General features: G+C 39.1%; 2 protein-coding genes across 2 annotated transcripts; both read right to left on the reverse strand.

Annotated features, from left to right (window-relative positions):
* Positions 1-3,490: 3,490 nt before the first annotated feature.
* On the reverse strand, positions 3,491-12,031 carry ftr66 (finTRIM family, member 66). The gene is made up of 7 exons (XM_065277211.1): positions 11,394-12,031; positions 9,396-9,400; positions 8,718-8,808; positions 8,416-8,637; positions 6,246-6,399; positions 6,089-6,148; positions 3,491-4,378 (listed from the first exon to the last, which is right to left on the reverse strand). The coding sequence occupies exons 1-7, from the start codon at positions 11,973-11,975 to the stop codon at positions 3,849-3,851; spliced, it is 1,644 nt and encodes a 547-aa protein (XP_065133283.1). The 5' UTR covers positions 11,976-12,031; the 3' UTR covers positions 3,491-3,848.
* A 6,059-nt stretch (positions 12,032-18,090) lies between these two features.
* Positions 18,091-25,474, reverse strand: myadmb (myeloid associated differentiation marker b). Its single transcript, XM_065277149.2, has 2 exons — positions 25,345-25,474; positions 18,091-22,106 (listed from the first exon to the last, which is right to left on the reverse strand). The coding sequence occupies exon 2, from the start codon at positions 21,976-21,978 to the stop codon at positions 21,097-21,099; it is 882 nt and encodes a 293-aa protein (XP_065133221.1). The 5' UTR covers positions 21,979-22,106; positions 25,345-25,474; the 3' UTR covers positions 18,091-21,096.
* Positions 25,475-27,399: the final 1,925 nt, after the last annotated feature.

The following is a 27,399-nucleotide window of genomic DNA, read 5'->3' on the forward strand; positions in this document are numbered from 1 at the left end:
GTACCAAATATCAAATAGCGGACTGTATATGAGGTTCAACCCGCCAAAGTAGCAAGTGGAGCAGTGATTGAATGGTGAGTGATTCAGATGTCAATTTATGAATGAAAGTGTCAAGGGTTTGTCACACACTGTTAAGTATTTTCACGCTTTTTTAAATGGGTATACGGAAATCCTTGACCATTACTAGTGGATACTGCGTATACCTGCTGCGTATCACGTTAGATTACAAACAAACAAGAAAAAACAGAGTTACAAGATCTACTCTAGTAATCTTTCATACGGAGCGTTTCATTTTCGCGTTGCTCTTTCTCGTTATCTGTAAAGCTTATTTATGACTCTCATTTCGCGTATTCGCTATTATACTAGCATCTATGGGTTTCAAAAGCAGTAAACGCAGGGTGTCATATTCAGCACCAAGATGACTGACATATATATATTAACGAATTAAATGCAGCACCAAACAATTCCGCACCAACCAATAGGCTGTAAAATAATAAATGAAAACGACTGAACAAATCAAACGAACGCAAGCCGGCACGGAGGCCCCTATTGGCCGAGGCCCCTGGGCTCAAGCCCACTCAAGCCCAATGGTAAGTCCGGCCATGGGTACCAGAGAGAATGATTATATCATGATACCTTTCCAAATACCATGGCAGTAAATGCAAAATTAGAATAGCTGTCTTTTGGTATTTTTTATGGTATTGGGTAGTTTTGTAGTTTGGGTAGGCTACCATAACATCAGAAATACTGACATCTCATAAAACACATGCTATCTCTATGCCATCAAAATGTTTAACAGTGGTCAACTGTATATCAAATATTAATATAAAATATTAAGTTTTGAACACCATTAGCATCACACTGACCAAAGAAGTAAAGGAGATGTGCTGTCTAGAGGTAAACTTAACTTTTGTAATTACATTAGAACCTGACCTTTACAAAATCTGGATTACATAACTCCCAATAGTAGAGCCGATAAACAAATAGTTTCATTTCAGCTGTAAATCACTGTAATGAATCTGATTCACCTCAGTAACTATGTGAAAATCTGCCTTATGGGAATGTTATTTTGTTTCCAAAACAAGCAGGACTGCATCTTGGTACCGTGCCAAACAGCAGCATATTTTCATCCCAAAACTTGGACTTTGTTTTGTTGTAACATTGTCTGAACCCATATTGGTGAGGTTAGCTTCTGTTTATGGACCCGTATTAAGTGCTGAGTCTTCTCCTGAGCAGCAGATATATTTCAGTCTGTTTTTATCTTTTAATCTTACAAACACTATTTATTTTAGAAATCCTTCATCCTTTCCCCTTCACTGTTCCTCCCTGTTACGTTTGCATTTAATTTATGAATTTGGCTTTAAACCAAAGTGACTTACAGTGAATTCTAGCTATGCATTTTTTACAGTCATGTTTATGTGTGTTCCTAAATGATGATTTAAATGCTGCATGCTTAAATGAGTTCATCAAATTAACCACCAGAGAGCGCTGTTTCCATTATTTTGCTCATATATCACTGTATGCCGTTGAGATGTGTTGGCTTCCAAAAAAATGTCAGTCAATCATAATGTAGGGTAAGCATTTTTATTTGTTTTAAATCAACATATTTTATTTCTGTTTTTACAAAAATCCTTGGACTTGACAGAAGAAAGGCAGGGATGAGGGTTACTTCATGTAAATCTAATGTGACATTTAAGAATGTATTTAAAATATAAAGACGTGATCGCAGACGTTCATATTTCGTAAATATTTGCTTGACTGACACTGTGAAAACCTGACACTGTAAAGGAACAGTTATCCAATTATATGTCTCCCAGATGCATATGACATCTTTAATAAACAAGTATTTTTTTTATGGGATGACGTATTTTGTAGGTTAACCCCGGAAGCGGGACATGGGATCCCTCTGAGGGTCAACTTTCCGATCTCTCTGGCCCTTTCCCAAATGGCGCACTTCATGTTGACTTTCGGTCTCGTGGCCTTAAATTGCACATGCTCGCTTTTGTCTGCAAGTCCGTAGGGTGTCCCATCTGTCATTTTCACGCTTCGAAGTGTGGTCATCAGCGCCCCTTTTGCACCCTTGATGCGTCTTCAGCACACTTCGGCGCACTTTACCAACCCAGAAGTCCTTGCGAAAAAGAATCCGACCAATCAGACGACGGAAGGGAGGAGTTCACACTGATGGGCAACTTCTCTTCCTACTTCCAGAGCGACGCTTGAGTCTGTCCCAAAATACGACCCTGGTGAACCCTTGTAGACTCGTGTTAAGGGTCCCTAAGGTCTGCACTACATGATGTCATCAATTGTGGACTGTGAAGAAGTCCACACGTCCAGAGTTTGCCATTTGGGACAGGGCTCTGAAGAAGCCAAGACGGTAGTGGCTTAAACTGCAATTCATCGACTGGCTTCAAAAGGGAGTCAATACCATAGACCTCAATGCTAAAATGGCCAACTTTACAGCAGGAAATAATATGTTTAAAGACTGGTACAAAAAGTGTTTTTGGTCTGGTGTTTTGGCTAATTTTGCCCTTTCGTGACAACTGTGAGGGGGGTGAATTTTTTTGTAACTCATCCGTTTAAATTATATTAAGCCTTAACTTTCTGCATAATTAAGGGCGTGGCCGCTTGAGTGATGGGTGAACTAGCGCCCTGTCCCAAATGGCACACTCCGGACTTGTGGTCCTCCTCAGAGTCCACACTTTGATGACATCACGTAGTTCAGACTTTAGGGACCCTTGATGCGAGTCCACGTGGGTGCACCGGAATCGTATTTTGGGACAGACTCGAGCATCACACCGGAAATAGGTAGAGAAGTTGCCCGTCAGTGTGAACTCCTCCCTTCCGTCGTCTGATTGGTCCGATTGCCCTTTCGCAAGGACTTCTGGGTTGGCAAAGTGCGCGAAGCCTGCTGCAGTGCGGGCTTCTCTGAAGACCACATCAAGGGGGCAAAGGAGGCGCTGATGAGCACACTTCAAAGCGTAAAAAACCCTACGGACTCGTAGACTAAGCGAGAACGCGCAATTTAGGGCCACGAGACCGAAAGTCCACATGAAGTGCGCCATTTGGGACAGGGCCTGTGACTACTGTCACTGGAGTCTTGCAAGGTGGGCGTGGTTTCTGCAACCATTCACCTCAGCTTCACCCATGTTTCGCCTCTTTACCTATTTTCGGTTATTCGCGAGTGACGTGCTGTCAAGATGGCGATCGGCATGCACCGCCTACTATTGGCTTCAAAAAAGCTCTTCACAAACCTATGGGTGACATCACGGAAACTACGTTCATATTTTTTACAGTCTATGGTTCCCTCACCCATTCTTTTTTCACATAGACTTTAAAATTATTGCAAAATAAGCTTAAGAAAAGTTTACAAAAGACACATGTTTTGTCCAATGTTTTGTGTGTGTGGTTAAATATACATAATAATTACACTCAGTACACACACACATCATGCAAAAAAAATCACTTTTATTTTTAATGGGTTAAAGGCGATTAATCTTTTCCAAGCACTACTTTCATCCCCGCCGTCATTATCTCGTGACAAAACACAGGCTACAGAATGAGACATGCGAGAACCAATGAGATTTTGCGTTATCGACATGCCGCCATATTTGAACATGCCGTGCTGATCAATGCTTTAGCTATGATTTGAACAAAGTAATGTACTTATTTATTTAGATAGTTTATTTAATTTCTTTGTGGAAGTTTATCGAAATTTAAGTTTGTTCCACGAAAGCCGTTTGTTTATGTTGTTACTGCTAAAAACGTCTTTATGAAGAAAATGTTATTTTATGCCTTACGTGTTTAAATTGTCTTGCTTTTAATGTACAAAACCAAATACCCCTTCATTTTCACTCCAACTGACAAAACTTGATTGAAGCTCCATAACATGAAAACTCAAAACCAGGATAGAGAGGTTGTGTAAAGGTGGTCTGAACTCTATGGAGCAGGCTCATGGTGTCACCCACGCTGTAAAAGGCCAGCATCCCCGCCCTGTGATCTAGATACACGCCTATATTCGACGAACCGGGCTGAGAGATCTTACTGACGATCCCATTGTGCCAGAAAGCGTAGCCTTTCCTATAGCAAAACAAACTCCAGGATTTATCGTTGTAGCCGAAGTGAGCTTTACTGCTATCCCCTTTCCTGGCAATGTTTTTGTACGCGACGGCAATGTTTACACCCATCCCTCTCCACTCCACCTCCCAATAGCTGCAGCCTGTCAGGCCTTCTGTGCATAGCACCTGGCACCAGTAATCGAAGCGCTCAGGGTGGTCCGGGCAGGATTGCACCCTGCTCTGCACCGTCACTTCTCTGTTCTCCTTAGACAAACTCAGGTCCTTGTGGGATGTTGATGGATTTAGTTGCAGTAGACAGGAATCTGGGAAATTAGACAGGGAAACAGATATATATTATTTTAAAGTGGGGCTCAATAGCTGAGCTGGCATGGACTTTACTAGTACAAACCTGATGATTTATAATATCACAGCAGGATTTAAAAGCTTATATGTGCATTAGTGAAAGCAAGGAAATGTTGGCCTAAGTACCAAATGTGCTTTGATTTGGCACTAAAGAATCTTAAATGTTTATTATGTAGTTTATTAATTATCAAAATCATATAAGGTTCTTAAAGCCCACTGTTTATGCACATTTAATTTGCAATGATTTAATAATAATTTTTTAAAATAAAATGTCAAGCAATAATATTTAATACTCTTCCAACCCATTTATTTTATGGCTTTTTATGTCAGGTTTTTCACGTAACAATCTAAAAAATGCTGGGTTATTTTAAACCAAACGTTGTATCAAAAATGGACAAACCCAGTTGTTTGGTTACCCACAAAGGGGCAGTTTCCTGGGCAGGTCGCCAAAATGCATGTTTGAGATGCCTTAAAGGGTCTTGCACTGACATATCTTAACATATATCAGTGGCATTGTTTTTCATTCGCATCGCCTCACGTGAGGACACATTGGAACACGTCTTTGCTGTGACTTTGTATGTAATATACTTGCGCTTAATGTTGAACACGTATCTGGTGTGAACCCACAGTAAGTTTACTCGCTTTATTCGCCTGTGAAAGCAGCGCACGAAATTCTAGTAATTAGAGACATTTATCTGGAAATTCGCATCATGGGAGGGGCTTCTGCAACTCCGCTCGCTTCCTTTAATTACGTCACTACTAAAGCAAGCTCCTGATTGGTTAACGCTGCCCTATTTTTCGCCTAAGTTCAGATTTTTCAACTCGCGCGTTTCCAGCGGCAACGCTCACTTTGCATCATTCGCGCGAACTAGACGCGCGAATGAGGCAGATTTGCGTTTAGCGCGCTAAATGTCTCATTCATGCCCCGAGACCTCCAGACGCGTGTAAATTCATCTTTACATTGACTTAACATTGAAATCCCCCGCGCTTGACGCCTCTACCACGGCTGGTGTGAACGCATCATGAATCCAGCATTAAGATGTTTAACCATCTTTTTATAAACATGCCTTAGAAAAAGTTGTTACTGGTGTGCATTGATTTGTGTGAGACAAATCAATGGCATTGGCTCATTGTAAGATCTGTCAGCGCAAGTTATTTTCAGTGGCGGCTCGTGCTTTCTTTCATGGTTAGTGTTTTACTACACTAACCATGGTTTAATGATGGTTTTTGAAAATTTTGTGGTTACCATGGTTTTACTACAGTAACATGTTTTATTTTTTAGTTTAAACTGTAGTAAAACCATGGTTAATTTTGATAAGGGGATGTTAAGATGGCGGTGCCCTCTATTTATGAGGCCAAACAAAAACTTGTTTTTTTAACAATCTGGGAAGCAGACGTTAACTTGAGTAAAATACCACGAAAGAAATGATATAGTTTTTTGACATGATGATGCACCAAACACATTTTTTAACATGACAAGCCACACACCACATCCCAAACACTTATTTTGTTCCGAGAAGGCACTGGCCGCCACTGGTTATTTTCAGTTAAGACAACTCAAACATGTGTCTTCGTCTTGGAAGAGCCTTAAGTCTTGTCTGTGAATCTGGGGGATAAACATCAGATTTAAAACCAACATTCAAAAAATCTATTGCATGGCACAAACTTACGGTACAGGAACTCTGATCTAATTTTGGGCACTGTGCAGTGGAGGATCTTCATTGATCGGGCTGGTGAGGAAAAATGAAAATCATTAAACCAGAAGATATAATTTCACAGGGTTCACTAGAAACTGCTCTGGCAGAAGGATCAACTTATTTCCCCTACCAGCTTGATAGATTCTGAGCCATTCCCCTTTAAAGAGATCTTCAAGCTTCATTCTGAGAGCAGATATCGCATCGTTCGTCTTCCCAAAGTCCGAGAGTTTGGCTATTGTGAAAGGTGGATCAGGAAGTACAAAAGTAGAAAAGGAATAACAGTTCTAGATAGATAGATAGATAGATAGATAGATAGATAGATAGATAGATAGATAGATAGATTAAATATTGTATAAAATACTATTTATCAGTACCCAGCACGCAATTTTGCGTTTTAAAGGTGCCAAAGAATGCATTGAAATAATCGGTTAAATAGTCTTCTGATATCTACATAGAAGGTATGTGGCTTTATTAAGTACAAAACTGAGATAGTTTTACACATCCATTTACAACCTTAGGATTTGCCCTTAGAATAAACGGTCTATTATTACCTTATTTTAAAGGGTCATTAATAATATTGACCTCTGCTCTGATTGGCTGATTCACCAAGTAGTTCAGTTCATCAGCTCTGTGTGTGTAAACAGAACTTATGTTTGAGTCTTTATCAGACGAGGATACAGAATTTAAGGAATAATCAATTGTTAAGCAAAACGTAACTGTAACATCAATAGTAGAACTTCAGTCTAAACGTTAGCATATAGCATTAACTAGCACATAGCGCTAACTCAGTAGTCACAACTTTGTTTTTATCATTGTAACAACATTGTAATTAATTTAATGTGTAATGGAATGTTGAGGTGTACATCTCGACTGTAACGTCACAGTTGTTGAGATTGGCCTGTTTTACATGCACAAGGTTTACATAAAAAGGAAGAAACAATAGTGTTTGAGGCTAACGATATGTCATTACCGACATTTTCAGCCCTGGAGTTTCATTCCTTAGACCGGCCCACTTTAGTTCATGACTGACTATTTTAAAATAATACCATTAAATCCTTAGTATCCTACATCAGTCTGCAATAGTGCACTGTTCTCTACACCCTTGAAATTCATTGTATTTTTAAAATATATAATTTTCAGTTCAGTGCAAATACAGCCTAAACCAGTGGTTCGTAAACTTTTTCAATGTGCCCCTTATGTACAGTGCATTCCTTTGTGGCCCCCCAAAGAAAATTTATGAAAAATTTGTACCAAAATGTAACATTTTAATGGCCCCCAGTTTGAGAACCACTGGCCTAAACAATTATGATTTTGCCATAATCATGCAGCCCTACGATAAGGTATTTTAATTTTATTTAATTGAACTTATCCAAAAACTACTGAAAGGGAACAAATGTGTTTGTGTTTTCCCCTATATTTCTATTTTTTTAATGGTGGGTCTTGAGATTATACCTGCTCGCTAAAAAAAGTTTGGAAACCCCTGATCTTTGACACAAGCAAAGATTTATCAAGTATGCAGGGTAAACAGATGGAAAAATACAAATCCTTATCTTAATTTTTAAGTACATCATGTGTATAGCCAATAACATAAGGTAGTCATGCATTGTGTCAAAAAAGAACAAATATATAGGACTTTCAAAATTTTGTTTTACTTGAGAAAACATCATATTCATATGAAACTTACTTTTTTCCAATAAACTGATGACTTTTGCATCAAATAGATTTTTTTTTTACTGTTGCAGTAGATGATTCATAGATGATTCATTTGTTACATCTATGACTTAGATTTATGAAAATTACTATTTGTAGATCCTTTTCCTTTAAAGTCCAATTTATAGTCGTGTGCAAGGTCTATGCCAGAGCTACGCCGTAGGTTATCCCTAGCCTCTGCGTAGCTTGACGTGCACCTGACCAAATTTTTGCCCACTCCCATCAGGTAAAAAAAAATTAGTCATAGGTATTTCTGTTTGCGATGGTGAGAACAAAGATGGACCAAGTTGAGGAGTGATTTAACTCAAACTGCAACATTAGTCGCTGTTTATTTACTTCCATCATCGGATTATTTACTTCTCCCGTCCTCCCTATGATCTAACCATTGCCTAAAAATTAAATTAATTAATTGAATGAAACCAAACACCTTGTAATTGCTGTTGACTTTGCTTTTGTGATGGAATATCATACATAAGTTATTTTGGCAAAACATGTAACCAAATTCAAGGTTTTTTCTTAGGCTAGAAGTCGCATACTCATACCCGGACTATATCAGATTTATAGATGTTTACCTTTACAGATTTGTTTACCTGAAGAACATGGACCTGATCTTTAGACTGGAGAAGCAGCTCCAGCTCATGTTCTTTCTGCTTGAGTTCAGTGATTTCCTGCTCCAGAGTCTGCAGCATGCTCTCTGCCGCTCTCTCCTGATCTCTGATCAGATCTCTGAATTTACTCCACCTCCTCTCAATCGATTGCATCAACTCACTGAAGATCTGCTCACCATTCTCCATTGCAGACTGCGCAGAGCTCTTTTATGGCACAAAATGATGAGACGTGATTCATGAGAAGGCATGCTAGAAGATAATGGTTAAGATTCATGAGTTCTTACTTTGAAGGAGTCCACAGCCTGTTGAAGCTCCAGCAGTTCTTTCTCTTTAGTGTGGATTTTGAGCTTGTATTTTTGTCGCGTCATCCCTACCCTGCAAGTAAGCTTACAATGGGCCTGTATGGGCATAGTCTAAGGGCCCCGCACAGGTTTGCTCACTGGTGAAACGTTGGCCCCTTAGCGCTGGCCCTGCATAAGCAGCCCTCACTTAGCCCCCAGGAAGCCCTCACATAGAGAAATCCAGAGTTTAATGAACACTGCTGGATTTATATATTGTCCCAATCTTACAGAATGTTAAAAAGTAACAATGAAGCAGAATTAAAAGCGCTGTTATCCTCTCTCTCACCATCTCTGTCTGAAACCTAAAATTGCATTTTTACATCTTATTGGTAGAGTCATTTTCTTACTTTAGGTTGAGATTTTGTTTCATTTAAAGTCACCACTATTGTGATCAGTGTTTGATTTAGTTAAACTTGACTCGTGACTCTTACATTGTTCAATCATTTGATTGCTATAACTTTGTGTGTTTAAGACATGTTTGTTATAGCAGAGTGCGATACTTTGGTGGTGGTCAGTTCAGTAAATAAAGTCTAAATATCATCATATAAAAACGTATGTATTGTTTGCACACTTATCAGAAGGATCTTTCTCTGACAATGTGATAATAGTATGAGATCCAGCTCTCTCTTAGCAGTTTGTCTTTCTGAAGAATTTTGAAACACTGACACTCAAAACTTAACTGCTCTACAATGTAGACACATAAATATCAAGAGTCAGAGTATGAATCACAATGATGGTGACAATAAAATGAAAAGCTTCATGCTGCAATGCATGCTGGGTATTAACACATTACAAATCTCATCCAGGACTATATAAATAATGACCTTTATTTACCATTTTCTTTGTCACCATTGTTGAGATTCATACTCTGATACTTGATGTATGTGCATCTACATCGTTCAGCGGTTAATGTTTACGTGCAAACTATCAAAATCCTTCAGAATAGTAAACTGCTATGAAAGTTCCGGACCTTAAACTGTAGTATTTCATTATTAACAGAAAATGATGCTTCTGATGAGGGGGGAAAACTATATTAATTAATCTGTTCATTAATTTTCATTCATTCATTTTGTTTGACAAGGTTTATGTATCAACCATCAATATTCAATTATTACAGCCTTTTCTTTGCTATAACATGTGTTTTAAACACACTTAGATATAGCAGCTAGAAAACTGTAACAAGCCAACGGTCAAGAGTCAAAGTCCAATTAAAACAACCACTGATCACAATAATGGTGACTTTAAATGAAACAGCCAACATCTTAGCATAAGTTAAGAAAATGACTCTACAAGTAAGATGTGAAATGCAATTTTAGGTTTCAGACAGAGATGTTGAGAAAGAGGATAACACAGCTTTTAATTCTGCTTTATGTTACTTTTTAACATTCTTTATAATGGGACAATATATACTTCCAGCAGTGTTCATTTAACTCTGGGGATTTTGCTGTATGAGGGCTTTCTGGGGGCTAAGTGAGGGCTGCCCGCACAGGGCCAGCACTAAAGGGCCAACGTTTTGCCAATGAGCAAACCTGCGCGGGGCCCTTAGACTAGCCCTAAGTGGGCCCATAAAGGGCCATCGTAGGCTTACTTGCAGGGTAGGTCCTTCTGTGAGGAAAATCCAGAAATCACAGATTTTTGATGTTTAAGTGAAGAGTCAAACCATTTAACCGTTGTTCATGGAGATACTTTGGACAAGATAATGTCATATTTGTTTTGAGATCTCTTAAAAACTGCACTGTCATACGTTGACAACATCATATTTTGACAGCTCATGACATATAATATAAACTTAGTGACAAACAAATGAGTTTCAAATGAGGATGCCCACTGTAGCATATAGATTATTCAAAGTAGAAGATAACAGGCAAAAACAACAATCCGGTCTCTGTTGGGTTAACAGCTGAAGATTTCCATCATTGCGGAAATAAAGGACATTTTGTGTATACACGGGTCAAAATTTGAATGTACTGCAGGAAGTTTGGCATTTTAACTTTACTCCTATTCACAGGTATTTCATAGTTTGGGGCAAGAAACCCAAGCCAAGGCATTAAAAACATATTGGACATAATCTATTTTTACCAGTTCCTCTGTTTTATGAACTTTTCCATACGGTCAGACTCGTTCATGTCGAGGTGGAGTGCACTTTGGAAAATGTGCATTGACTCATGCAGTGGAAAATGGTTTTAGTTCCAGAAGGATTCAATGAAAAGAGTTGCATACATGAACGTTGTAAGGAGATTGTAATTCAGACTTAAAGGGATAGTTCACCAAAACTGAAAATCCGGTTATCATTTTCTCATCCTCATGTTGTTCTAAACCTGTATGAATTTCTTTTTTTAATAAACACAAAAGAAGATATTTTAATAAATGATGGTAAGCACAAATGATTGTAACCATTGACTTCTACAGTAGGATAAACAAATACGATAAAAAATGAATGGGACCGTCAACAGTGTGCTTACCATCATTTATCACAATATCTAAAACTCATACAGGTTTAGAACAACATGAGGATGATAAAATGATGACATATTATTTTTCTCTTTGAACATCTTTGTAAAAAGTTATACCATGCCATACAATAGTGAACAAAAATACATTGGTATTTTTTTCGTTTACCTGTTTCTTTGCGCTCTCAACATCTGCTGAAACTGTATCGTGACCTTTGTGCTCATCCATCACACACATAGGACAAATGCACTGTTGATCGGTCCAACAATACATTTCCAAATATTTGTCATGGTGAGGACAGATCTTCTCCTGTAAGTTTACGGAGGCTTCGATCAGTTTGTGTTTCTTTAGGACAGGAGAGCTGTAGTGCGACTGAATGTGATTTTGACAGTAAGACGCCAAACATACCAAACAAGTCTTCACTGCTTTTAGCTTTCTTCTTATGCAGAAATCACATGTTACATCCCCAGGAATCCAGTTGCTGTAAATGTGAGAATCCTCTGGAAGCTCCGGTTTCTTTAGCTTCTCCATCATCTCTGCCAGTATGCCATTTGTCTTTAAGACAGGTCTGGGACTAAACGTCTGTCTGCACTGTGGACAGTCAAAGATGTTTAGCTGATCGTCTTTGTGCCAGTAGTTGTTAATACAGTCCATGCAGTAGCAGTGCCCACATGGAATTGCCACAGGACCTTCCAGCAAATCCAGACAGATTGGACAACAAAACTCTTGTGTGTTCAGATGCCCTTCCATTTTGTGCTTTTCTCGTGTAGCAAGATGAATGAAATGATAAAGGTTCTGAAACTGGGCTACCAGAGTTACATAAAGGGCCACACCCTTCTTTTCTTCCTGTTTAAATGAGAGATAGGTAAATGAAACTCTGTGGGTTTATGAGTTTGGCAAATGTTATTCCTCCTGCTTGTTGAAGAGACCATCACATTTGGCATTATTATCTCAGATGTTTGTCAATTACGCATTAGGCAGATGCTTTTATCCAAAGCGATTTAAAGTGCTTTTAAGGTGTTCGTTTTATTAATAATTGACTGATGACATTTTCACTTCTAGAGCAATGCACAGAAAGATTTCTGCAATTTACTGTACCTCTTTATAGACAAAGACCCAAGAAATCTCTAGAAGAGATCTGTGGGTTCAGATTTGCCAAAAAACAAAAGTGAAAAACTTTTACATTTCTATATTTTTTTAACCGTATGTAATTCTTTTAAAACCGAACATTAAAAATCCATTAATTTCATCACCTTTTTTGTGTGTATGTTTTAGTCATTTTTTCTACTTACTAAAGTAACACCTGATTCTGATTAAAGGCACAATGTGGGCACTGCCCCCATATTTACAATGGTTGAAGAAGTGTGCGTGTTCGTTAAGTCCACTGGAGGGTGTCCCATTTGTTATGTTTTTTTGTTTCAAAAGGTGCCCCTTTTTCGTTCAATAATGCAGGAGGAGCCAGATGTTGGTCCAGAGTCCAGCCAGGATGCAGCCCCAGGGTGGAGTCGCAGGAGGTAGAAAGCCAGGGTGGAAATCTGGCACTCCCTGGGGACAAGTGATGGTGGCGGAGACTTGGGAGGTGGAGACCAAGGCGGAGCCGAGCAGACCAAGGCAGAGCTGAAGGCTTTGTAGACTGATGTGGAGGCGGGGCTCCAGAAGACAGCGGTGGAGCCAGAGCGACTGAGGATGAAGGTGGAGATGGAGGGAGGGAGGACCCCAACAGAGCTAGTGGGACAGAGCAAAAAGGTGTAGCTTGGGGAGTCCTGAGGTGGAGGCAGGACGACAACTGACCAATCTTTCTCCACCTTTGTCCAGAGAAATGAGTGAGCCTGGCGTAACTATTGGGCTGATGGGCAATGGTGGAGATGATGGCGTACAGAGCTAAGGTGAAGCCGAAGGGTCACAGGGCCAAGGTGGAATCTGGGTCTCGGAGGCTAGGGGTGGAGACCAAATGGACAGAACAAATGCGTGAGTTGAGGGGTCTTCAGGTGCCCGTGGACCCAGGCCTGAATAATAGGCTGACGATGAAAGAGGAGGAGGGTGTGGGAGGCTGGGTAGGACCCTTGTGGGCATTACAGATGTGCTATCTGACAAGGGAGAGATGGGCGTAACCAGCGGATACGAAGGAGAGCTGGGCAGGACCAGCCAGGCTGAGCTCTCGAGAAATCGTACATATTTTACAAGTTGGCTAATTCGTATCAGTTCATATGAAGTTAATCGTGCAATGTTGTATGATTCTCATGTAAAAAACAACAACGAAACCGAACCCCTAACCCCAATGTCACAGGGATCAAAGCATATCATACCAAAACTTACAAAAACGTATGAATTAATACGAATTAGACCAATTCGTAAAATATGTTCGAGTTCTCTTGAGATAGCGTTGGACCAGCAGAGGTAGACATCATCATTCAAACATTTAAATAGCTCAAAGTCCAGCAGCAGCTAACACTTGGCGATGACAGGCTCCGTCACGGTAAACGCTGTTCCCCTTGTCACTGCTGGGAGTGGGGCTAGCGTCATACTCCACGGTAAACAGAGATCCACACGATACCAGCACCCACTCCACATATGTGGCGAAGCTCCCCTAAGGGTCTCCCCGGACAGCTGCGCTGGAGTGGCTGAGTTGATGCCAACACGCAGGAAAGTACAGAGGCAGCTGTCTGGGAAGGTGGTGAGATGTGTTGTCCCAAGAATTCACTGACGTGATCCTCAAGGGAGCAATCTTCCTGCTCCAGGCACATTTGGCGACCAGCCGGGAGGTCCATGATGAGCAGGGGACAGGGAAAACTAAACTAAAAAACACGAACACTATGAGACTGAAAACTAAAACTAATTCATGTTCACTGTTAATTGGTCTGATTTTCTGTCAGGGTTCGTGTAGAGGAACATGAGGGGGACGAGAAAATTCCAAAAATCATAAACTTTAATAATAAAAAACCAACGAACAGAATGACAGCTGTAATCACATTGACAAGATCGGACCAAGACTAGAACAAAAGCAGGGGTATAAATACAAAAGACACAGGTGATGACAATTTAGGATGATTAAACTAATGGAGAACAGGTGAAGACAATGAAACTGTTAATGAACTAAGTGGTGATGGCGCAGAGGATAAGACACACGCTTTTGGTGTGAGAGACCCGGGTTTGAATCCACTGTGACACACCATTGTGTCCCTGAGCAAGACACTTAACCCCTAGTTACTCCAGAGGCGTGCGACCTCTGACATATATAGCAATTGTAAGTCGCTTTGGATAAAAGCGTCAGCTAAATGAATAAATGTAAATGTAAACTAAGACAAAAGGACAAAAACAGGCAAACTTGTGCAAGCTTCCCAGCAGACTTTCTTCGGCAGCCAAATCGGCATCACGTCACAAAAGTGCAGACTTTTAGGAACACAGTGAGCGTTAAGGGTACCATTTGGAACAATTTCCCCACTTAAGGTTGTAGCTGTCATGCTTGATGCTTTGATAAGGGTTATAGTCTTCACTTCCACTATCAATGTAAATCAATCCAACAGGACTCCCAAATCTTGTTTATGGATGAAATAATGAAATTAAGTTTTCTAACCGTTATATTATAATGTAAGCCAACAGACTGGCTTGATGAAAGAAACAACATTCTAGTGCTACTACTAGCCCTGCTGAAAAAAAACAGCATCAAACCAGCATGGACCAGCATGGGAATTATGCTGGTCTATGCTGGTTTGATGCTGGTTTAGCTGGTGATCACCAGCATACCACCACCAAAACACAACATATGCTGGTCTTGCTGGTATGACCAGCATGGGATGCTGGTGCTAATGCTGGTTGGGTGCTAGTTTAGCTGGTGCTAATGCTGGTTTGGTGCTAGTTTCCCTGCAAGTAAGCTTACGATGGGCCTGTATGGGCATAGCCTAAGGGCCCCGCACAGGTTTGCTCACTGGCGAAAAGTTGGCCCCTTAGCGCTGGCCCTGCATGGGCAGCCCTCACTTAGCCCCCAGGAAGCCCTCAAATAGAGAAATCCCCGGAGTTAAATGAACACTGCTGGATGTATATATTGTCCCATCTTACAGAGTGTTAAAAAGTAACAATGAAGCAGAATTAAAAGCTGTGTTATCCTCTTTCTCACCATCTCTGTCTGAAATCTAAAATTGCATTTTACATCTTACTTGTAGAGTCATTTTCTTACTTTAGGTTGAGATTTTGTTTCATTTAAAGTCACCACTATTGTGATCAGTGGTTGATTTAGTTAAACTTGACTCTTGCCTTGTTCAGTCTTTTGATTGCTATAACTTTGTGGGTTTAAAACATGTTTGTTATGGCAGCATGCGATCCTTTGGTGGTGGTCAGTTCCGTAAATAAAGTCTGAACATCATCACATAAAAACGTATGTATTAATTTATTGTTTGCACACTTATCAGACGGATCTTTCTCTGACAATGTGATACTACAGTATGAGATCCAGCTCTCTCTTAGCAGTTTGTCTTTCTGAAGAATTTTGAAACACTGACACTTAAAATTAACTGCTCTACAATGTAGACACACAAATATCAAGAATCAGAGTATGAATCACAATGATGGTGACAATAAAACGAAAAGCTTCATGCTGCAATGCATGCTGGGTATTAACACATTACAAATCTCATCCAGGACTATATAAATAATGACCTTTATTTACCATTTTCTTTGTCACCATTGTTGAGATTCATACTCTGATACTTGATGTATGTGCATCTACATCGTTCAGCGGTTAATGTTTACGTGCAAACTATCAAAATCCTTCAGAATAATAAACTGCTATGAGAGTTCTGGACCTTACACTGTAGTATTTCATTATAAACAGAAAATGATGCTTCTGATGAGGGAAACTATAAATAAATCTGTTCATTAAATGATTATGTTTGATAATGTTTATGTATCAACCATCAATATTCAACTACAATTGCCTTTTCTTTGCTATAACATGTGTTTTAAACACATTTAGATATAGCACTTAGAACACACTAACAAGCCAACGGTCAAGAGTCAAAGTCCAATTAAAACAACCACTGATCACGATAATGGTGACTTTAAATGAAACACCCAACATCCTAACATAAGTTAAGAAAATTACTCTAAAGTAAGATGTGAAATGCAATTTTAGATTTCAGACAGAGATGTTGAGAAAGAGGATAACAGAGCTTTTAATTCTGCTTCATTGTTACTTTTTAACACTCTGTAAGATGGGACAATATATACATCCAGCAGTGTTCATTTAACTCTGGGGATTTTTCTGTATGAGGGCTTTCTGGGGGCTAAGTGAGGACTGCCCGCGCAGGGCCAGCGCTAAAGGGCCAACGTTTTGCCAATGAGCAAACCTGTGCGGGGCCCTTAGAATAGCCCTAAGTGGGCCCATAAAGGGCCATTGTAGGCTTACTTGCAGGGTTAGCTGGTGCTAATGCTGGTTTGGTGCTGGTTTAGCTGGTGCTAATGCTGGTTTGGTGCTGGTTTAGCTGGTGCTAATGCTGGTTTAGCTGGTGTTCACTAGCAAACCAGCACCAAAACACAACATATGCTGGTATGCTGTTTTTTTCAGCAGGGAGCATACACTGTAAAAAATGTTTTGTTGCACTTACATTTTTAAGTTTGATCAACTTGAATTTACAATTAATTTAAACTTTCTTGACTAGTGGGAAGTTGCTATAATTTATGAATTAAAGTTGAAATAACTTAAGCTAAGTTGATTGACCTTAAAAATGTAAGCGCAACAAAATTTTTGCAGCACTGTGCAGATCAATCGTCGTATGACATCAAAGTATTGCAATGGCGAGTTGATAGTAATGCAGTTGAATCAGTACACAAGTACCCAGCTAACAGAAAAAAGTTCTAAGAACGTTCCCTGAAAGTTCCCAAAAACGTTCTGCCAATGGAAAAAGTGTCCAGTTTTCTTGACGTTCTAAGAACGTTTTTGTGTTGTCTCAACGTTAGAGGAATGTTACATTTTACCATTTTTAAATGTTCACACAATGTTTCAAACAACAACTGTTTATTATGCTGACTTGTTTTACTGTTATGTAAATGATAGAGAAACATTGCATTTTATTATTTAATAAAACATTATTTCTGAATGTTCAGTAAATTTATTTCTGTAGAACACACAATTCACTTATTAGGTTTAGATTTTGAAAAAAGTTCAGGGAACTTTCAGGGAACGTTCTTAGAACTTTTTTCTGTTAGCTGGGTAAGCAAAATATCTAACACTATGCTAGTCTAAAACAATCTGTGCTAAATAGCACTAAAAGTGGTTCACTGGCTCCTATTCATAGGGGGAACTATTTTAAGTGCCATATAGCACCTGTGTGGAGCCATATTGTGCTATGTAGAACCATATGTGGTGGTATAGTGGTGCTATATCACTCCTGAATGGTTCTTCATAGGTGGTATATAAGTGCAAATAGCACAAAAAATGGTTCCCCTATGATTATGAGCTTTTAGTGCTATTTAGCACAATTTTTTTTTTTTTGAATATTTTTATGCAAAAATCTTACATATTGTGCCTTTAAGTCTTGTGAGCTATAAAAGCTAAAAACTCCTAATCCACTTTCTGTCTGTGTTTATGTATGCTTGTATATTTAAAACCATACCATTTGTACTATATGTTTACGTAGAGCTCAGTATGCAGACATGTGTGGTAACTGCTCATACCGTACCATGACCCAGTTTAACTGCCGTCGAGAAGAGCATACGTGTTCATACTGTGGATAAAAAACATGCGATCATACGTAGTCAACAGATGTTCTCTATCTTTTCACATGAGCGTAACTTTAAACAAAGCATGAATGAATGGGAGTCTGATTCACATAAACAACGTACACGAGGCAGGACCACAAACACACACTGGTTTCTTTCTGGTGGCTTTTATTCAGAGCTAGATTACACATTCACACAGCGCTGCGGTGTGTGCCGTTCTCCAGTCAGCACAGATAGATGCACAGAGAGCAGGCACAATGATAACACAATGGAAACGTTCTCATTCAAGCATTGAGAACTGTAACAGTCTGTGGCAGGCACAGGCCATCCAGAGACTCGACACCGTAACCGTCATCTCGGGGAGTGTTTGTGAAACTGATACTGTGTGCTGAAATCAAACAGCAAAGATTTGAGATAGGAAAACATGGTTAACATTCGCAGATACATTTTTAAAACGTGACCACACAGCATAACATCTATGCATATAGAAATGACAGTATATTCAGGCCGTTCAATGCCATAGGGTGGCTTAAATGTTTAAATGATAAGTCCAAATATACATTTATATTTCCTTTCTGTATTTATGTTCAATGTGTCTTATGGCATGGAAGTTATATTTTAGAGAATGGTTAATTTAAATCCAGTATATGACAGGATATAGCAGTGTTACAGTATATAATAAAATATATCAAGTGTTATATCACATATATCAAGAGCAAACAGATAGTTCAACAGTATTAAAAATCTTCCTGTGGGAATTTGACATTTGTACAATATCCCAAAGAAAAATAAATGTATTCTTCATGCAAAGCCGTGCAAAGTCAAAATTTACAAAAATCTCTTTAAAAAATACTATAAATGAGCAAAAGTGAAAAAATTCAGTCAAAGGTTTGGACAAAGCTGAATGAGTTAAAGTTTCTCATTATCAAAATGCTTTGATCTACAGTAATAGTTAAAATTAGATAAAAGTTGGACCCAAGAGTTGGATCTGATTGTAGAAGTAGCCAAGAAGAGTCCAGCATATAGAAAATCCTTTAATACTGCTTTCTCAACACTGGATTTTCCCAGGATGCGACTCTTAAAGGTATAGTTCACCCAAAAAATTCATCATTTACTCACCCTGAAGTTGATACGGACCCATATAAATTTATTTGTTCTGTTGAACACAAATTAAGATATTTGCAGTGTTGGGGAAAGTTACTTATAAAAGTAATGCATTACAATATTAAGTTACTCCCCAAAAAAGTAACTAATTGCGTTAGTAGTAATGCTTACGTTACTTTTGCGTTACTTTTTCTTTTGCGTTACTGCTTGATCTCGTTCAGGCTTTGCAGGTGTTTTTATATGAATGAGAAGTTGCATTTTTCCATCGCAGAAATGTCAAGCTCTGTCCTGTCATCTCTTTTTCTGACTCAAACTGTTCCTGCTCAGGCGTGCACGCATACAGTGCTTAATTTTGCGTAACTACGTATAGTTTAATTTAGTACATTATTGTTTTTTTAAATCAAATTAATTAAACTGAAAAGTAACTCGCGTTACTTTTTTAAAAAAGTAACTCCAATATTAATGTGTACATTTATAAAGTAATGCGTTACTTTACTCGTTACTTAACGAGTAATATTATTACGTAATGCACGTTACTTGTAATGTGTTTCCCCAACACTGGATATTTGTAATCAAAAGCAGAAAGCAGGGGCACCGTTGACTTCCATACAGTGCCGGCCGGTGACTTTTCTTTCGAGGGGCAGGAATTAAAAAAATGTTTTTGGAGTGTCGTGTGTGGCTCGTGATAACCAAATATGTGTTCGGTGTGTCATGTGAACCTATGTGCATCATGCGTAATATCAAAATACGACCCGGCTGCACACGCGTCGAAATGGTTTATGATAAAGGAAACTGTCACGTTCCGAAAATACTCGCAAGAGACGAACTTAACACTAAACTCTTATTAGGCAAACACACGCGTCTCTTTTATCATAAACCCCTTCGAAGAATCTGTAGCACACATGTATTTTGAACATAGACTGTAAAAAAAATGGACAACGCCCATTCGCTCTCTTCCATTGGTGAAAAGTGAAGCCGCCAGTGTCCCTCTGGTGCTGACATCTTGGGTCTTGAGTCTGCGCAGTAGCAATTTCGGTCAAGGCCCCGCCCTCGCTCTGGCAGAATGCGCACATCACAGCTGCCAATTATGACGTGAAACCACTTTTTATAGGATTAAATACCTAATTCAAAATAACTTATTTTAAAAACAAACACTTGAATTTACATCAGCGTGATAAAAACTACAGTAAATGAGAGAAACCAGCTTCGGAAAAAAATATTTGAAGTGTAATTAAATTGTTTATTTGGTCTCAAGTCCCATTGAATAACATGGGGGAGGAGGGGTTTATGACCGATACTGGGACCAGTCACTGGGGGGCGATGGAGACGTTTTGGCTTCACTTTTCAGGGCTTGTGCCGCATGCTTGATTTTGACATGACGCATGATGCACATTGGTTCACATGACGAGGGGAACACACATTTTGACATGATGAGCCACACACATCACAGGCTAAATGTTTTGACGAGCTTCGCATCGTGCGCCCTCGAAAAAGAAGTCACCGGCTGCCACTCATTCCATAGTAGGAAAAAAATCAAGTGGTCAAAATAGCTTAATTTGTGTTCAACAGAATAAAGAAATTTAGAAGTGTCTGGATGATGACAGAATTTTTATTTTTGGGTGAACTATCTTTTCAACATTGATCGAGGAAAGGCCCAGGATATGGTAAGCTGATAAAGGTTGACTACATCGATTTATTTAACATATTTGTGTCAGTACATAATTCCCACACTTACACTTTAAGGTTATTTTATTACAGTAAATTGTGTCTAAACTTTTGACTTGTAAATTTATTTAAAAAAACACATATCTTTGTACCCAATAAAAATAAAATAGTCAGGCTTTGTAAAATACTAAGCATACGTTTCCTTCCTGTACAAATGATTGCTAAACAGGCATGACTGAAATATAGCTATAAAACAACTAACACTGATACAGTTCAAGACCTAGCATTTCAACATTTCAACCCCCCCCCCCCCCCACTTCCTTCCTCCTGTCATACATTTTTCTTGCCGCCTTTTTGTTTTACTCCATCCTTATTCTTGCTAAACACCTTAAGCACTGACAAACACTAGCCTGGCTGAGTAAATGAGATCGGCCAAATAAAGAAGAAAGTTGAGAGCGCTGAGCACTGAGATGGCAAGTAGCTTATCCCATGGGCACAGGCCTGTGTAACGGCCACATTCATTGGGTCTGGTGCTCTGACCTCCGTGCTTATTATCAAACTTATATATGGGCCAGATGATGGTGGCAGACAGATACATGCCCACAGCCAGGAGGGCGAACGAGGACAGGAAGCGGGCGAAGGAAAAGGGCAGCAAGCCAGTGAACTCCCCTACGCACAACACGATGATGGCTGCCGACAATATGAAGCAGATGCAGTAGACGGCCAGGCACCACTTGGTTGCCCCGTTCTGGTTGTACGATATAGGATCACTGATAAAGACAAATATGATGCATGCGACAAAGGTCTCGCACACCTTTAGAAGTCCTGGCGCCGTGGCCATGTAGCCGGCAACCTCTCCTGGACGGGCCTTGCTGAGACTCACTTCGGTCAGGTACGCAATGGTGGCCAGGCAGGAGAAGACAGTAGACACGATACGATAGTTCTTGGTCTCGTCGCGGCCCCCGTAGCCTTTGAGGAAGTAAAGGGGGAATATGATTGAGGCGGACAGGCAGAGGAGCGAGGCGTAGCAAGCGAACGTGATCGGGAAGTTCTTCCAGGAAACAGGTGCGCGGGTCTGCAGGCCAAACAATTCGACTAAGACTATCAAAAGAGTTACAGCGAAACTGAAACTCCAACAGAAGATGCACCAGTCACCCGTGCCGTGGCTCAGATACCCTCCGTGCAGAGCGACGCTGAATGCTACGCAGGCAAAAATCATGGCAGCCAAACGGGCCCAAAGGAGCGGAGAGGAACGCAACACCACCGCCATGATGGACAATGATTCTGCTTTACAAACTGAAGATTTACAGGACCGTTAATGTCAGCTCTGATTTACTGTATTGCTGTGTACAACTGTTGTCCTCTTTTATTTTCTGCTTTTCTGGGTTTCTTGGTTGTCTAGAAGCAAAAGAAGGAAAAGTAAGAATTAATGGTCAGACTTTAACTTAGTCAGCCAAACCGAAAGTCATGTCCGTAATAGCATTGGCCGGTATTATGTTGCTCTGTCTGGCTGGCTGGGATACCCAAACAAACAGAGCAAAGTTTCTTTAAAGGGGTCATAGCATGAAAATTTGTCTTTTTCCATATAAGTGCTATAATTGGGTCCCCAGTGCTTCTATCAACCTAGAAAATGTGAAAAAGATCAACCCAGTAACTTAGTTTTGGTAAACCATTCTTTGCTAGCATTTGAAAAATTATGTCTTTCAGATTTTGCCTGTTTGTGATGTAGGTAGCAAGGCCGATTACAATAATACCGCCCCTTAATCTGCACTATCCAACCACGACACTACCATTCAATTGAGTTTTAATTGTAACAAACCACCATATTTGTGATCAGTATTTGCATTTCATCAGCTCATTTGCATTTTAAAGGACACACCCAAAAACGGCACACTTTTGCTCAGACCTACAAAGTGACAATTTTAACATGCTATAATAAATTATCTGTGAGGTATTTTGAGATAAAACTTCACATATGTGCTCTGGGAACACGAAAGACTCATTTTTACATCTTAAAAAAAATTTCATAATATGACCCCTTTAAGGCCAAAGTGCCAATGTTTACGTTCCAGGCAATTGAGCCTAAACATGGGAAAGGAAAATGCATTTTTACATAAAAAAAAAACATAAAATCAAAAATGTTCTTATTTGTAACAACACTAATGCTAGTTAGTTATGGTCACACGGGTAGTTAAAATTCCTCACAATTGCCTGCGGGGGTGGGCTCAAAGCCTGTAAGATCATGCAAAAGCTATGATCACTCACATACTGAATAAATGCCAAATAACAAAATGTCCCTGAGTGTCAATTTGGATTCCAGACTGGTGAATGAATGCATTCAAATTTGTACAATTTTGCCAAACACAGCACAACTGAGACCTTAACTCAACCCCACAGCCCATTTGTCATCAACCTCAGTGGGAGGAGCCAAAGAAGCTAACAATCGTAGCATTGAGAGCCTCCTCCCTTCCTAGCTCCCCTACACGGTCCTGTAATTCCTCCCTCATCTTGTCGCCTGGATTACACCGAGACGTTCAAGTAAACAGTGAATGCATGCCTGTTTGTAATAAATCCTTCATTTTAAGTGGATGGAAGAGAACGCAAAAGGAAACAAGCACAGAAAGGAAAGAGGATAAAAATACAGCAATTATTGAGTGAGGAGAGAAAGGCACAGGCAGATGGATTCAGAACCACATATGGAAAAACAGCAGACTCGGGGTTTAAAAAAGCATTTGCCTTCAACTCGTATATTAAACACAAGCGGGAATAGCATAGCTGTGAGTCATATACCCCGTTGCACCCTCCCGAATTTCTCCCGCTACTCTTACAGTCTGCCTAGTGTCACATTTTCCAACTCGCTGATGTGTTTCAGATGTTCTGTGACCTATCAAAACGTGCGGGGTGTGCCTGGTGTTTCTTTCCACACAGTATTCCCCCAACTCGGCTCCTCTCCTTTTCTCACAGTCTCGCTCCTCTAAAGGCCGCCCAGCATTGGCTTGTTTTCTCTTTCAACATGTTTTACATTCTATTTAAGAAAAACAATACTATCAGTGGAAGGAAATTCCCTACAATGGTTTTTGTCATCCACTCATAGCCACTCATTATATGTTGACTGCACAAGATTGATTTTTATGCAGCATAAATTGTTGGGAAACACCTTTAAACAGGCCCAAATAAGCTAACATATGTTTAAGCTGAACACGACATTAGGGATGAGCTCTAAGAGACGGAGCTACAGAGGAGGTCAGGGGGTTGTCTGAGTCACGCCATAAGAAACTCAATTTCTCTCTTAATCAGGTTAAAGTGCTGGACAGAAAACATGAGCTGTGTAGGGAGCCTTTGCCTGTTGCAGAAGGACAAGATAGAGAGACTAGAGAAGACATAACTTCAACAACTTTATGCATGACAAACCTTTTTTATTTAAAGTCAAAACGGGCACGACAAGGTAGCCTTCCCCCTAATGAAAATGAAGCATGTTTTCTTTTTGTAGTAACCATGTTTTGCTTAGTAAAAATGTGGTTTTACTACCATCATCGTGGTTTATCTATAGCAGTGGTTTCCGCCAAAGTTGCCCACCAAAGCACATTCTTTTAATAGCCTCAATTTGAATATTTATTTATTACATACTTTTATGCATGTTAACATTTTGAACAACGATTAAACAATCAAATAAATCAACAAGTAAAAGAAAAACGTCTTGAGTAGAATATAACAAAAAAGTAACCCTCCAGATTTTTGTGGCAAAACCGTGGTTATTTTGTGGCAACCATGGTTTAGTAGAGTTTGTAACTGAAGTGTTGATTTTCATAATGGTAAGGAGCCGTGATAAAATGTAAAATGTGTTTTTTTTATTATGTACTGATGAAATCTGAAACATTTATACGGCTATCAAATTTGTTGTCTTTTAAATTAAACAAAAATTAAATAGTTAACAAAAGTACAACTCAATGACATTTATGATACTTAGCATCTTAACATTTGTCTAACACATATGGGGGCAGTTTCCCAGACAGGGATTAGTCTAGTCCTAGATTAAAATAAATGTAAGATCTGTCCAAACTGAAAACAACTTGCACTGACATATAAATACATGTAGTTGCCTCAACATGCACACAGCCAGGTAATGTTTTTAGTAAGGCATGTTGTTAAAACTAGTTATATATCCTAAAATAATTAAGCTAAGGTCTAGTCCTGGCTTAAGGGAAACCACCCCAATATCTTTTTCTCCTACGACGAGCCCTCTCTGGTGGGCGTGTCTCTCCACGTGCCGCACCCAGCCATAGTACAGCACATACTGTAGCCCCTACACGTTAAAATGCGATGCTTTATTACTGTCTGTTTCAAACGGACAAATCGTATCAAATCGATATTGCTCACAAGCTAACAACGCCCTGGCTAATATATAAGTTTAAAACGATTTAACCGATTTCAATCGGACATTATTTATTAAACAGTACGCTTTTTCATTAACGCCTTCGTTCAGTTACTACAATAAGTTGTTTTAACGGTATCTGCGTCAAGGATGTAGTAAAAACGAGGTAAAATGCGTTTACATTCGCTAGTGCAACAGAAAACAAACTTTTACTTTGTTATCAAATGATTCAAGCATATAAATGATCCCGTGTCTCTTTCTTACCGGCGTGTCCCGTTATTTTATCGGCGTGTCCCGTTATCTCTGCGTCCAAGTGCGAGCTCCAGCTGAAACAGAAACATGTAGGCGCGGTCCAGCATCAGATTTTTCAATCACACTTTAACCCAAGTTTTTGAGGATCCCCTCCCTTCCTCTGTTCGCCCCACCCCCAACCCGCCCATAAAGGGCCACTGCTCTTTACAAGCATTTATGAGCACGAGGGAAAAAATGTCGTTTCCTATTTATCAACTGTTTTTAACAGAGTTATTATGTCTCTCTCTCTCTCTCTCTCTCTCTCTCTCTCTCTCTCTCTCTCTCTCTCTCTCTCTCTCTCTCTCTCTCTCTCTCTCTCTCTCAAAAGAGGATGACATATTCACATTTTACTGCAGATAAACAAACCAAAACATGGTTACTATAGTTAAAACATTGTTACCAGCTGTCATTAGGGGGAATACCCTTTAAAAAAAGCCCTATGGTACAGATATGAATAATACATTTGGCACCAATCAGAGGAAAGTATTTTACATTCTACTTAAATAAAAAGTATTCATATTTAATCAGTGTTTTCTTTGAAAAACATACATTACAAGGCATACTATCATCATTTTTACTCCACTACATTTAATACAAGTTTTTGTTTTACATTTAACATGTAAATACATTAAAATACTCATGTAAAAAGTACATGAGTAAAAGTACAAAGCTTACAATTTAAATGTAATTAGGTATTAAACACATTTTAATATGCAATATAAAGCAATAAACAGTATGATTCCATGCTTTATAATTTAGTCAACTATTTCCCACAAACTTATAAAGTACAGATGTTTGGAAAATATAACTAAAATACTGTCCTGTTGTCAATTATTCCTTACATGTTAACACTTTCACTATAAGAAAACCTTGGTTATATTTTATAAGTGATACAGAAGCATGAGTTAATAAATGTAGATTAAAGGTGACAGTGATGTAATTTGGCACTATTTATCCATTTATGCATCGTTCTGTAATCGTTCTACATTTAAAATATTTTAAGATTGGAGGATGGTGTGTTGCAGCTGTAAATCATATTCAGAATCATAATTTAACTTAAAAGTTCACTTTTGGGTCCTTTTAGGGGGATCTGAGATCACTTGGTTTGTTCACATATACACCCTGAACTGCTCCGAGAGCGTTTGGAGGGCTCAAACAAACTAGGTGTGAATATAATCAAGTAATTAAAACTAAACTACAAACTAGAGAAGTGTGTTTTTTTATAAAAGGTTGCGGTAAGTTATTATTAGATACTATGTATCAGTTCATATTTATTTCTGTTACTAGGATGCAGAGAATGTAACTATGGAAACCAGATATTTGTTTTTCCTGTACTGTGCTATGGTAAGTGACATGTGATTCAAGAGAAAAGCTGTTGCAAAAAGCCGGAAACAGTGACTTGTGTTAAGTGCTGTGTATTAAGTTGGTGATAGTTTGGCCATTGTAGATGATCTCAGAGTTAGAGTTTGGTTGGCCAGTTCATTATTACCAAGTAACAGTGTTACAGAGTTTACTTTTGCGCAAGTTGTCCCCACTTTTATTTTATGTTTTGCAATCATTTATTGTGCAAACACAACAATTCATTCTACCTTTCCTGACCCCTCCCTCCTGCTACCATCTTTATATGCAGAAAAGATAGAGAGGCATGAAACAAGAAGAAAAAATAGAAAGAGAGAGAGAGAGAGAGAGAGAGAGAGAGAGAGAGAGAGAGAGAGAGAGAGAGAGAGAGAGAGAGAGAGAGAGAGAGAAATGAGATGTAGATGTTGTAAAAAAATATATAAGTAACACTTAAGATAGTGTTTTGTAAACAATACAATTAAAACAAATAACACTGAATGATACAATTAAATGTCAAGCATGGTTTATATACAATATTATTAAATTAATTTAGATTTTTTATTTTATCAGTCTACAAACACACAAATAAATAAACCACAAGTGTGTTTGTGTACATTTGTTCACGGGAAAGCATCTGCATGCTTAACATCATGCAACAGCTGCAGACATTTGCAAGAGGACAATGTTTTT

The sequence above is a fragment of the Paramisgurnus dabryanus genome, chromosome 6 (genome assembly GCF_030506205.2).
Source record: "Paramisgurnus dabryanus chromosome 6, PD_genome_1.1, whole genome shotgun sequence".
NCBI classification, from domain to species: domain Eukaryota; kingdom Metazoa; phylum Chordata; class Actinopteri; order Cypriniformes; family Cobitidae; genus Paramisgurnus; species Paramisgurnus dabryanus.